The 13,203-nt window shown below is 35.3% G+C and overlaps 1 protein-coding gene and 1 long non-coding RNA gene across 3 annotated transcripts; one reads left to right on the forward strand and one right to left on the reverse strand.

Annotated features, from left to right (window-relative positions):
* Nucleotides 1-1,247: 1,247 nt before the first annotated feature.
* Nucleotides 1,248-10,517, reverse strand: LOC18095580 (probable serine/threonine-protein kinase At1g54610). 2 transcript variants are annotated; one of them, XM_024583833.2, is made up of 9 exons: nt 10,381-10,517; nt 9,340-10,278; nt 7,028-7,312; nt 6,460-6,777; nt 5,394-5,621; nt 3,624-3,724; nt 3,095-3,209; nt 1,951-2,427; nt 1,248-1,701 (listed from the first exon to the last, which is right to left on the reverse strand). In XM_024583833.2, the coding sequence occupies exons 2-9, from the start codon at nt 9,748-9,750 to the stop codon at nt 1,495-1,497; spliced, it is 2,142 nt and encodes a 713-aa protein (XP_024439601.1). In that variant the 5' UTR covers nt 9,751-10,278; nt 10,381-10,517; the 3' UTR covers nt 1,248-1,494. The 2 variants fall into 2 exon arrangements, with proteins under 2 accessions (XP_024439601.1, XP_006370257.1); XM_006370195.3 differs by having other exon boundaries at nt 9,340-10,516.
* LOC127904846 (uncharacterized) lies at nt 3,923-4,464 on the forward strand. The gene is made up of 2 exons (XR_008058282.1): nt 3,923-4,070; nt 4,329-4,464. It is a non-coding gene; the product is annotated as an uncharacterized LOC127904846 (long non-coding RNA).
* Nucleotides 10,518-13,203: the final 2,686 nt, after the last annotated feature.

A 13,203-nucleotide genomic window follows, 5' to 3' on the forward strand; every position in this document is an offset into this window, starting at 1 on the left:
ATAATAAAAACAATTTTTATTTTATTTTTTATTTTTTATCTGTCACGTAACTAGGTTTCATCCTCTTTCTCGTCTCGTCCGTTCACCAAACGCCTCCATGGTTATTTCCATGATCAATAATCCATTGTCTTTTAAACAACCATTAATTTTATTTGTGGTGGGCAGTTACTGCTAAACATTCAGTGAACTTGAAATGTGTTTTCAAGTTTAAGTTTATTTAGGCCGTCTCTGGACCACTGGTCCACCTTCCTAAATATAGACCAAATTAACATGATGTGAAGAACAGATCCCATTGATGTGAACTCTTGGAAGATGATAATCAAATCCACTTTGAAGGTCCCCCTCAAAGTTTTGTGATTTTCGATAAGATTCCCAGTAGATGCACAGAAACCCACATACATTTCATCAAGAAATACCTTAGAAAGGTCTAGAGGAACATTAATCAGTGGCCTCACTGTGTGTGTGTGTGAAGGAGCCATGGTTACGCTCAACTCTTGGAAAGACCAATTAGTCTTGCTTCGATCGTTCTTTGCATAAGACCAATATCCGGCTTCCTTGGCAACCAAAGAAGAGAGTGCGCGTTCATGACATGTTTATCATTAATATCATTGAATTCTTGATTTTGGAACACGTCGAATTCAATGCCAAAAACATGGTTGTTGGGGGTAACCATCATTGGTGCTGTTCAAGAAACCAAGATGCCGTTGTCAAGAGGCACCTTCAATACCTAGAGAAGGCACGAGAATGAATGCAAAACCATGACCAGGGGGGGAATTGTTGTAAGGGGTGATGGAGAAGGTGAAAGAGGACGAGAATGACAGGAGCTTTGAGGAGTTCGGGTATCTTGTGGGAATCCTTGTAGAGGCCTCTACCACCAGAAAATGTGATGTCTCCGGTGAGGGAAAGCGTGCCAGATTGTAGCTCTGCAGTGCCATAAAGTAACAAGCTCGAAGAGCTGAAACTGTAACTCGACTGCTATTGTAAATTGGAGAAAGGAGTTATTTAAGAAGAATAGTAGCACATGGTGGAGCCCGAAGCTTCAAGAACTGGGTTCGTTACTGTCAAGTGCCATCCATCACCGGTCTTGTAATTGCAACTTAGTGCATGCACCTCCTTGTTTTGGAAGGATAATAACGCACTCAGCAGATACTCTACATCTTGGGTATGGTGGATGCAACATTTGTCTTTCCACACCGTGGAATAATTTCACATCATCCAGATACTCTACATCTTATGGCTAATACAAATGCTCTCCAAGAATGGTCAATAATTTTGAGATTGCAGTGATAGTGGAAAGTAAATACATGTGATAAATTGCAGAGGGGAGATTTATCAGTGAGCTATAATCTTGTAGCTAAAATGGCCACTAGCTATCTTTCTAAGAACATATACAAAAACCCCAACCAACGGTTTTTAACTCATATTTCACATAAGGAAACCACCAATCAAATTACTCTTAAGAGTCCCAGCAATACTTCTCATGTGGGGCTTACCTCATCGACCTGAAACAAATAATGAATTGGCTGATATTTGGTAGCTTTCAGCCTGGACTTTTCTAACCCTTGCCTTGTCAAAGCGTGCTCGTCTAACAGCTTCTTGGATCTGGCGATCATGATCCTTCAGCATCTGATCCATGTTCCCCGATGGAACTATCAATGGACCAGAATAGTGGATTTTGTGAGCCTTTGACCCATAGCCAAGCTGGATCCAAATTAACAAGAACCATGAATCAGGAAACACACAAAAAAAAGGCTCCTCAGAATTCAGGAAACATGAAATTGTAAATCAATCAACTTAGAAAAGACGGTTTATAAACAACTTGCATGATATGATGCAGACCAAGACAAAGCAGCCAAGTGGTTAAAAAATTCACTGAAAGGTTAAGCAAAAAAGCAAAAAAAAATAAACAAACAACGAAATAAAAGAAAACTGAATTGTGAAGTGACTTACAAGGACAGGATCTTTACTGTTATTTCTCCCATCTTCCTTTTGGTGGGAACCTGCAACACCCTGTGACAGACGCTGTGGATCCTGTTGGGCAAAGGATTCTGAGGTTTCCTTGAAGGATCCTGGAAACCGTGCCATTAGTTTTGGAACTTCCGGTTGTGATAGGCCAGACCTTTCTCTGTGATCTTCAGATAATAAACTCCTCCGCGCCGCCTCTAAGCTTGAAATTGTTGACAGGTCAGCCCCCGTGTAAATCTTAGGAGCATCATCGGGGTTTCTGCCAGCCTTTGCCCATCCAGAACGGTGAGACAGTGGCCCAGAATGTGAGGCTCTCTTATGCTGATGACCCTGAGGATCCATGTTTGATTCTGCAGCTTGTGATGGTCTAGGGGGATCAATTGGAAAGCCAGAAGCAACTTCCTCAGGATGGGGATTAAACTTCTCACTCCGGCTCTTGGAATTTGGACGACCATGTCTTTTCTGTAATTAGAGCGCAATCCATTGATATAAATTTCATTAGTAAAATCAAATTTAATCAAATGGAGTGCCAAAAAATAAAGGGAGTCAACAGTAAAAGAGATAATTCATGAAAATAGAACAGCAAGAAACAATCAATTGTTTAGGTAATAATGCTTAAAAGAGGGCTGGAGCAGCTCAAAAGGACAGTAGTCAGATGTAGTTTGATAAAAAAAAAAAGTATGACTTGCTGCTTTCAAGGCATAAGGAAGATGGAGAGTGCGAGAGAGAGGACAAAAGAAAGAAACTAGATAAGATTTCTTGTGTCTCACAAAGTGCCTTTTGTACAAAGCTGTTTTCTGTAGTGGAGAATTGCAATTTCCATGTGATCAGAATGGCAAGATGGCACATTACTTTATACTTCATTGTTCTGAGAAGAGTGCAATAAGAAGTGTTCTAAGACTTCGTGTTATGACTGGCTTGTTTACTAGTTTCATCTATAACAGAGCTAGCTTTAAAAATAACTTCCTTTCTCTTCTGACCAATCTTTCAACTCAGCAATTCTCTGAACCTCACCACATGGCCCAGCAAGCCTACATACCCATCTCCTAATCACAATACTTCCCCAACCGCACACACACACATGCAAAAAAGTGTCCTGAGAGAGCTAAGGTTATCTTAAAGAAATCACCTGCATTGATAAAACTAGCTCAGCATTGGCATCAGGTGCTGGAACAGCTCGAGATTCTCTTTGCCCTCTTCTTTCCATGTCAGGTTTCTGGCCCTTGCTTCCTGCTGCTCCTTGTCTGTTTGTGTGAACAAAAAATGGGATTGTTAGCAAACTACACTACATTTACAAGTCAAGGATTCCATCAGTGATAGAAGCACGAAGGATAGTTTAGTGGATCAGTAAGAAACACACAATAAGCAATATGAGCAAGGGCACTAAGGCAACTGTCACAACCAAAATACAAAATTATGTTAACAGACACTGCATTCATCTGATTCAAATTGATTCCTACTTCAACTATTTTTTCTCTTTTCTCAACTAGTGCACGCAACTTCTATATTTTAACAATGCCATTAACTGCGGCCAACATGCCAAAAACGAAATCTTTTAAAGCTTTTTTTCCGGGCCTTTGCCAGAAGCCTTCCAACAAAAGATTAAATGAACAATAAATTGGAGAAAAACTTTTTTTCTGTTCTTTTACAATGTTTACCTTCTAGCTTCTTCATCTCGCATTTTTGCATCAAACTCTTTGCTAGGAGGATAATCAGGCAAACTTGAAGGATCACAAGGAAGCGGCTTGGTCGTAAAGAACTTTAAACAAAACTAAACAAGTCAAATACAAATTAACAGAAAGCAAGAGAGAGAATTGTAAAATAGAACTATAAATACTAGAGCCAACCTCAGCCAGCCATGAAGATTATACTCATCTTATGATTTATTTATTTGTCTAAAAAGAAAAGGTTAAATGAACACTTGCTACCAACTGCTTTGGACCAATATGTTACATTAAATGGATGGTATTTCTCCAAAATTATGTTAAGATTACAAAAAAAATAGCTGTGCTGCATAAGAAGCTATAATATCAAATAAGGAACTCAAAAATAAAAATATACGATCAGTTACCAGAGCTACATCAAAAAGGTTGACAAATTGCATGGTGAAAAGAAAACACAAAAAGAACATACACACTCTTGTACAAGATGCAGTTTTTTTTTCAAAGAACATGTTACATAGAAGGAAGCATAGGGAAATGAAGGACGGTTCTCTTTTAATTGATCACAGAAAAAAGAAGACATACACAAAAAGAAGAAATAACATATATAAGAAAACATACACAGAAAGAAAACATCACAGAAAAAATAAATATATAAGATCAGTTAACTGAGCTACGTCAAAAAGGTTGACAAATAGCAAGGTGAAAAGAAAACACAAAAAGAACATGCACACTCTTGTATAAGATGCAATTTTTTTTTTCAAAGAGCATGTTACATAGAAGGAAGCATAGGGAAATGAAGGACAGTTCTCTTTTAATTGATCACAGAAAAAAGAAAACACTCATCAACCACCAACTAAAATTCAAAACTGTTCATGGTTGTCGAAAATTCACAAACTAAATGTGATACACCAAAATATACAAAGTGCATAAAAGAGTGAAATTGTAGGAGTCTTCGAGTGAGATCAAGGGACAGAAAATAAATCCTAAAAGCAACACAGCATTTGGCGACAGATTATTGATGAAAACTCAACCCCGTATAGTTGCAGGCTAGCAGTGACAAAATGTGATTAACAGAAACACAATCACCATTGAGAAAACTGGGCTTGGGTGCTTTTGTGAAGAAACAAAGTGGAATGAATCAAAGGAGCAGCCACAAAAGTTTGGTAAAGTTGATTAGTTGTGGAAAAATACAATGAAGCATAATAGAGAGATCTGAAACCTAATATATGCAACGAGATGGCTAAAGACCTGTCACAATCTAAACCCCTTATGATACAACTTCAGAGTGGTGTGAATTGCCTGCTATTGTGTCTTTGCTGATGGCACCAGGTGAACTTGAATGTTTAACAGGATTTACCTCCGTCCAATTACATAAACACAAACTCTTCCAGTGACTTTTAGATTGCAACAACATGGTATCACATGAGTTGGAAGGAAAACAGACTTCAGTCTCAAAATGTATTTCAGTGACAATAATAACAAAAATCCTAGACAAAATTATTAGAAAGATCGAATTAAAAATGAAAGAAATGTTAATGAGTGATTTACTTATTAGGTAAAAAGAATTGAAATATATGCACTATCATGTGTAGCAATATAGATCTTCTAATTGAAGCCAATATGTATCTCTGAATCAAAAAATACCAAGAAGACCATAAACCACTTTCCAATGTAACACCAAATCCCCCCACCCCCAAAGGGACAAAAAACACTCACAAAAAGGGAAGGGGAATTTGAGATACATAGTTCATGGATACCTCATACCTCACTCCTCAGAGCAGAAGCTGCAGATCCACGATCTACAGGATCAATGGCGAGCAGGGTCTCCATAAGAGCTAAAGCTGGTGCTGGGAATTCCTTAAATGTTTCTGCAACACAGCGTCTATAAGGCTGCTGAGGCTTAAAGATAGTCGCATGAGGCAACTTTGATTTTCTCCAATAATCTTCAGAAGGTGAGCCACACAGCTTGAAAATTTTATGCAGCTGCTCCACCTACAAGGCAGAGGCATGCAAACTAATCATCAACATTTTAAGTAGCTGCACTAATGTTTTTTATGACACTTACATAGATTATAAGAAAGCAGAAAAGGGATACGGCATCTTGTGATAATTATTCTCTCTTTCAATCTTTTCTTTTTGATAAATCCTTTTTCTTTTTCATATTATAAGAATTTTGCAAAAGGATAAAGAAATTCAGACAAATCAGACTCTGTTAGGTCTTTGCTTGAGGTCTCTTTTTAAATAAACTTTTACAATAGCTTGCAACACTGCTAAAACATATTCTTACTCGAGTTCCCTTATTTTTACCTTTGACCAAATTTATAGAAAAAATAAGGCACCCTCCAAGGTTAAAGTAAACATCAAGACACGGTTACCTATGATCAACACCCATGATTTGTCAAAGGTGAGAACTCATAAGGTATTATCACCTAGTGTTTGTGTTAAGTGTTATAGTAGTAGAAAGTGCATGACTATGTTTCTTGCATTGCCCAACAGCTTGGAATGTGGAGTTGAGTTTCTAAATGCTGAAAAGAATTAGGCACTTCTGCGTAGGGTGGAGAAGATGTTAATGATCCATTTAGTGGGTTTTTTGCTGACAGGATGTAATTCGACAATCTTCAAAGCAATAACTATCTAGAAGTTAGCACGGGATAAAATTTGTATCTGGCAATAATTAGTTCAACATTGTACTTGGAATGATGGCCCATGAAAAATAATCTGCATTGCAGTATATTATAACATGAAATAGCAAGCATCTAAGAGAAACACTCTGTTTGGTGGAGAACCCTAAAAGACATTTTTTTTTCTCGAGAATAGAAAAGGAGAGCACCTCAGTTCTCCCTGGCATAATAGGCTTGCCAGCATACAATTCCGCAAGTATGCAACCTGTACTCCATAAATCAACAGCTATCCCATAGTAGGTAGCTCCAAGTAGAAGCTCTGGAGGACGGTACCAAAGAGTCACTACTCGGCTTGTCAGTGGCTGAACCTGGGCAGGATCATAAAAACTTGCTAGTCCAAAGTCTGCAATTTTCAAGATACCATTGTTGTCAATTAATAGGTTGGAACCCTTTATATCACGGTGTAGAACACCACGGCTGTGACAGTGATCAAGTCCTCGTAAAAGTTGTTGCATGTAACATTTCACCTGCCAGCATATACATATTAGACCACAACATCCAAAGCATACAAGCATGAGTCAAATATCAAACCTGTTCTACCTTTTAAGATTGACAATTTACACATGGATGATCTTGGAGGATAAGGAGCATGTAAAACTAGCAGATGTTAACAATAAAATACGTATGAATTTCATAGTTAGCAGCTGATAGCCTGTCACGGCAAAATGCAAACACCCATTGAATTAGAATCTATTAGAACCAAACTGCCAAAATTACCTGGGCTTCTGTAAAATTCAGACCAGGGTGTGAGGCAAGCCCAGCCAAATCATGCTCCATGTACTCAAACACAAGGTACAAGCTGCATGACATCCTTGATGTAACTAGGCCTTCTAACTTTATTACATTAGGATGGTCAAGCCTGCGCAAGATGTGAATTTCCCTGGCCATGAAGCGAACACTCTCAGGTTCCAGGTTATCAAACCTTACTTTCTTCAAAGCAACAATCTTCTTCTGATCAAGGTCACGAGCCCTATAAACATTACTGTAGGTTCCCTGGCCAATCTGCATTATAATAGAAATCATCAGATGAGGGAACCAAATCCCAAAAGCAGGTCATTTCAGTTCAAAGAGGACAGCAGCAGATAAAAATAACAGGGCAAACCATTCTACAAGAACTTGTGGGACCTGAATAGAATGATCTGCTGTTGTCAACTACTCAAAAATTATACACAAAAAAGTGCAAATAGAAGTCCATGATATCCAAACAAGAAATGCTCAACAGCAAACCTGGCCCCTTGGCCCTAGCTTAAAGAGTAAGAAAATAGTAAAATACAATGGTCAGGGACACAGGATACAGATTTGCACATTCAGACCAGCCTATTCATGCAAATCGCTTCATCCTTCAAGACTAGAAGTTTGAAAAAATTCAGCCAAATTAACCAAAACAGAATACCAAAAGCAGGGAGCAGGAAATTCCAGCTACTGAAGTTGTTAACAAGCATCCATTTCTTGAATTATGCGGTAAAATTAACAATACATGTTCAACTAAAAGTTATAAGCTATCTGTCCATATAATAGCAGCTCCCTCACACATCTTTAAATGCTATTGTAAAATTTAAGTTTTTTTCTTTAGGTGAGAGGGGCAAGACATGAACTCGAGATCCTGCCGCCTCTCCCCTGATTCTTGTGGATTAGAGCTTTTGGGCTAAACTATCTCAACAAAATTGAAAAAGACCTGTTACAAACAATGTTGATACATAGCACTCATCTTCATGGACCCAACTACAATTCAGATATCACATACACACAATGCAAGTTGAAGATTATACCACACTTTTCATATTCTGCACTTTGTTTACTGTTCTTCCCCCACCATATTTGTTTCAAAGTTCCCTCCTTCCTCAGCACACTAACGCTAATTGACTGGCAGCTTATCAAAATTGGATTCATTTTAGACCCATTGTATCTATTTTGATGGATAATTATCTAAATGTTATGGGTATTCCACTAACTATAATAAAAAGGGCACATTATCAAAGAATGGTGCTTCTCGAATATTCCCCAATACTAAATAGCTCTTAAATTCTCTTAATAGCCTCTTACATTTTCTCAAAGCTCTTGGACTCGAACATGGATACTTCCTATTTTCTGATATGGTAATCTCTCTAACCAAATAAAAAGGTCTAACTACAAGAAAATCATTCAAACCTTTAAAGCATCACTAATTCCTACACTGTGATTGCAGAAACATGGATCTTTCTCTGGTGTAATCAGTATAAGCCATTCAAATTCAAACTCTTTCATATCCATACTGTCTCAAGCCTCTCAAAACTCTATGCTTCTCAAGCCTCCAGGCTCTGACAAGTAAACTGAACTTCTAGCTAACATTTATTTAGAAGTTATCAGGTTCAAAGAATCCGTCATTACTCTTAGCATGTAAAAATGAGTTATGCAGAGCTCTTATGCATGTTATAAATGAGCCTTCCTAAATGTATTTTTCACCACCTTGCTTATTTATAAATATAAATATAACAAGCATACATACAACACAAATCTCAAGGAAAAGTCACTTAATAGCACCAAAAAAAAGTTCCATAATTTTGCTAACTGAATTCAAGCTAAAGCTATAAAATTTGACAACACACCATATCCAATGCGTGCACAAATGAAAATGCTAAAAAATGTAACAGTCCAAAAAGGTTCTAATTCTAATTAGCAATCGTCACTTTGTTCATTGCATTATGAACCAATCGAGGTGTCATAAGCATGTTCTTCAACCATTAAGTTTGAATTGCTAAATTTTGAAAATCATAAACAGAATCTTGCTTGCAATGGAGCAGAGCTTACAATAACACATGTCAACGTTGAGCTTAGAGATTTTTTATGAAGTTACTTTAAAAGTGGAAAAAACGATCATCAGTAATTGCAGGACGTGTTCTAAACAAAAGCACATGTCAACGTTGAGCTTAGAGATTTTTTATAAAGTTACTTTACAAAATGGAAAAAGGGATCATCAGTAATTGCAGGACGGGTTCTAATGATTAAAAATGAGATATAACAACAAAAACAAAACGAAAAAAAGGGCATACCTTGTCCAGCTTCTCAAATGAATCCGCACGCCGTGGCAACCAACCTTTGATTGCCTCTCCAGCCACAGCAGCTAGCCAGGAAGGCCACCCAGCTGCAACCTGCTCCCCTTCAGTGGCTTTCGGTATGCTGCCCATACCTGGGTGGTGAAGAACTGCATACTCTGACTTGTCCCTCTTCCTATCAACATGCTCAACCCCATGCACTCTAAGAGACCCATTCACTTGCTTGTCAATCAACATTGTCCTACCATCATTACTATCATATTGATCTTTCGCTCTATATGCCTCCTCTCTCCTTGAAGAGGTAGCCCTTGATACCCTCAAGTCAGACGAGGGCTTACTTGAAAGTCTCTCTCTTGGGCTCTCCTTGCTATCCTCAATTGCAGAGGGTTTACAACACATGCAACCCATTATGTACCTAAACCACCTCCAAAAACACCCTTCTCCTTTAGAATCAATAATTACCCTTCAAAAATCTCATCTTTACACTTCTATCCTCTTCTTCCATTCCCATTTTCACACAACCAAACTATACTTCATCGAAAATAAGCAATTAAACTATGTATCTCAAAATCAATCACCGGAAGAGCATAAGCAATTCCCACTCAAGATTGAAACTTTAAAATAACCGAACACTAGAACCACACAATTTTGCACAATAACTTAACTGTGACTCAATGACTGCTCTTTTACTGTGAAACTTCCATTTCCTTATCAAACCCACCGACTCCTAATCCAAAAAAGGAAACCAATTTCCTCAGCCTACAACGCTAAAAATGAAAAAACTAACAACAACCACCACCTTTACTCCAACAACAAATTAAGAATCACAACCTGAAAACTAAATACCTTTAAAATGTCATGCCTAATCTTTTCAGCTATCGAATCAGGTGATTGAAAACCCTCCACCAAACTCACAATTCCACTACAAAACAAACCCTAAAAACCCAATAAAAAAATATAGAACCCAAATTACCAAAACAAACAAACAAAATCTAAAGAAAGTAAAGAACTGGAAACACTTCAATATAAAGCATGCACCTTGAAAATGGAAACCAAAATGGTAATAAACAATATTGTGAAATGAGAATTGAAGGACCTCCTAGAGATGGAGAGATCTAGGGAAAGAGAGAGAGAGAGTGGAGTAGTGTAGAGAAGATGACAAGAAAATGAAAAATGAGAATAAATATGTAATACAATAAATAAATAAATAAATGTGAAAGTTATTACTATATATTAATATTATTAAATTAATTAATTAATGAGATGGCGCGTAAGAACAGACAGGCTTTTAGAGAAGACTGAGAACTGAAGAGTGAGTGAAGACCCCAATGCGTAAAGACATTCTTGGTTTGTGTCTTCTTCTATCCCCACGCGCTCTGTTTATATTGACACGTGTATATTTTTTCTTTGCCTTCGTTTTTTTTTAAACAAAACATTATTTATCATTTGATGAATAATCTCTCTTTAGATTTTTTACTGCCAGTTTATACCTGACTGAATAAAGTAAAAAAAAAAACTAAATAGAATAATTTAACAAAAAAATATTAAAACCTATTTCATTAATTTATTTAACTTGTAGTTTAACCGAATAAAAACTGAATGTTACTGTATTATTTTCAATAAAAAAAAACTTGTGTATATCATAAAATTTTCTCAACTTTATATAATATTATGATAATACATAATTATATAATATATGTGTCAAATATTAATGTTGTTTTATGAATTAAACCCTAGTCAATATTCATAATAAAAACATATCTTATAATGGTATTGTAGCTTCACAGGATCCGTTTTCATCTATGGTAAAATTTCTGTGTTTCATTTTTTACCATGCTTTATTAAAAGAAAAACTAAAAAACGTGAGAGTTTCAATGTAACTCTATATATAAATTATTGTAAATTATTATAGTAAAATTATTCTTTTACCTTTAAATAGAAAAAACTTAAGTCCTGAAGTTGGGGTTTTTTCCACTTACCTATTAGTTATTGAAAAAATTTTGGGGATATATGTGTTTTTTCTAATTTTTTATACAGTAAAATACTTTTTTTATTAAGAGTCAACAATATTTATAAATATTGACCAAGGGCTTTCTTGATTTTTCTCAAATTTTTTAACAGCAAAAATATTTTTTTGCCCCCGATATCAAAAATTTATGGAGTTGTTGGGCAAAGGTGTTTATGGTTTTTTCATGATCTATATACAGAAAGCATATTTTTAACCTTATAAAAGACCAAAAAAAAATAAGTTTTTCCTTTAAGGGTGTTTTAATATTTTCATATGAGTATTCTGTGTAATTAACATGTTCATGAGGGTGTTTTGGTATTTTTCACATTTTCTTTTCAATTTTTTATTCTAAGATCTGTTGAATGCGTGTTCCAAACATGCTGAAGAGTGGATGGCGTTCGTGTCATTCAGGTGATGATGATGGTGATAATTGTGGTAGTGATATTTATGATGATGATGATGATGATGATGATGATGATGATGATGATGTCATCATCGTCGTCATCATAATAATAATAACAATTTCATACTCACATTTTATTCAAAAAATAATAATAATAATTTATTATGATAGTTGTAGTGATTATGATATCAATAACTATGGTGATGATGGTAATAATATTAAGAATTATTATAATAATGATATTGATGGTGGTGATGGTGGTAATGATACAAATAATATTAATGCTATTAATACTAATAGTAATAGTATTGTAATAGTAATAATAATAATGATAAGAATAAAAATAATAGTAATATTAATTGTGATGGTGGTGATAATAATTATAAAAATAGTATTAACAATAATAATAATAATAATAATAATAATAATAATAATAACAACGATAATAATAACAATAATAATGGTAACAATAATAATGATAGTAATCACGATAATAATACTAATAATAACGATAATGATATTACTTATTGATAATAGTAGTGATGATGACAGCTGTAATGTTAGTGATAGAAGTATTGATGATGATAATAACGATAGAATACTAATGGTGATAATTCATCATTCGATGTTAGATTTGTTAGGAATTGAGTTTCACCACTTTTCCATGTATGGAATTTCCGGTCTAATATTCTGGGTTACTAGTTTGAAAAGTGTAATTGGAAACTCGTTTTAGGAAAAGATCCAAGATAAGAGATTTCAAGATTCATCTTATTGTCCGGGTTTATAGCATTGCAAAAAAATCTTTGTGCTCTTGATAATTTTTTTCTACATTTTTTAAAACATGGTTTGGCTCGTGGTGGAGCGCAAAAAAATGAACGAGTACACTTTCTATGTATTGTTGTTTATCGTTGTTTAGAGAGCACTTTTTTTATCTATTGTTATTGAATTATTTTTAAATTAAAATTAAAAATAAAAATAATATGGATCAAACACCTTTATTCAAACTTACTAAATTTATGTAACGATCACTTTCTTTATTTTATCAAAATTTCTAAAAACCAACAAATCTTGATATTTAGAAATTTTCCTAAACAAATATATACCAAATGTATTTGTGATTTGAGTATTTGTTTTAAACATAGAAATTGACGAAGTCATGAAATCTTCATATTGGATTATGCTTTCCACGGGTTGTGATTTTAGGCTAGAGAAGTGACCGATTTCACCACTAATCAATAAGATTTTCCTACAAAACAATCTCATGTTGGAACAAGAGGTCTTCTAAAAATTAATTTAATAAAAAACATGAGGGAAATAATATACATGAAAGTAAAGAATGTAGGAGAGTGTATTTGTGAATGTTGGATTGGGTGCATTGTGTAAACTTGTTGAATAGTTGTTCGTGATTTCTAAAATTGTTGTCTGGTTGCTTGTGTGTTTCTGGAAGTGT

The sequence above is a fragment of the Populus trichocarpa genome, chromosome 1, assembly GCF_000002775.5.
Source record: "Populus trichocarpa isolate Nisqually-1 chromosome 1, P.trichocarpa_v4.1, whole genome shotgun sequence".
Taxonomy (NCBI): domain Eukaryota; kingdom Viridiplantae; phylum Streptophyta; class Magnoliopsida; order Malpighiales; family Salicaceae; genus Populus; species Populus trichocarpa.

Excerpts from the sequence above, each read along its gene's own strand:
- LOC18095580 (XM_024583833.2), bottom strand. The coding sequence starts at position 9,750 with ATGGGTTGCATGTGTTGTAAACCCTCTGCAATTGAGGATAGCAAGGAG. Across the intron at positions 6,778-7,027 it reads TGAATTTTACAGAAGCCCAG|GTGAAATGTTACATGCAACA; the intron begins GTAATTTTGGCA and ends ATATGCTGGCAG. Across the intron at positions 2,428-3,094 it reads AGCTAGTTTTATCAATGCAG|AAAAGACATGGTCGTCCAAA; the intron begins GTGATTTCTTTA and ends CTCTAATTACAG.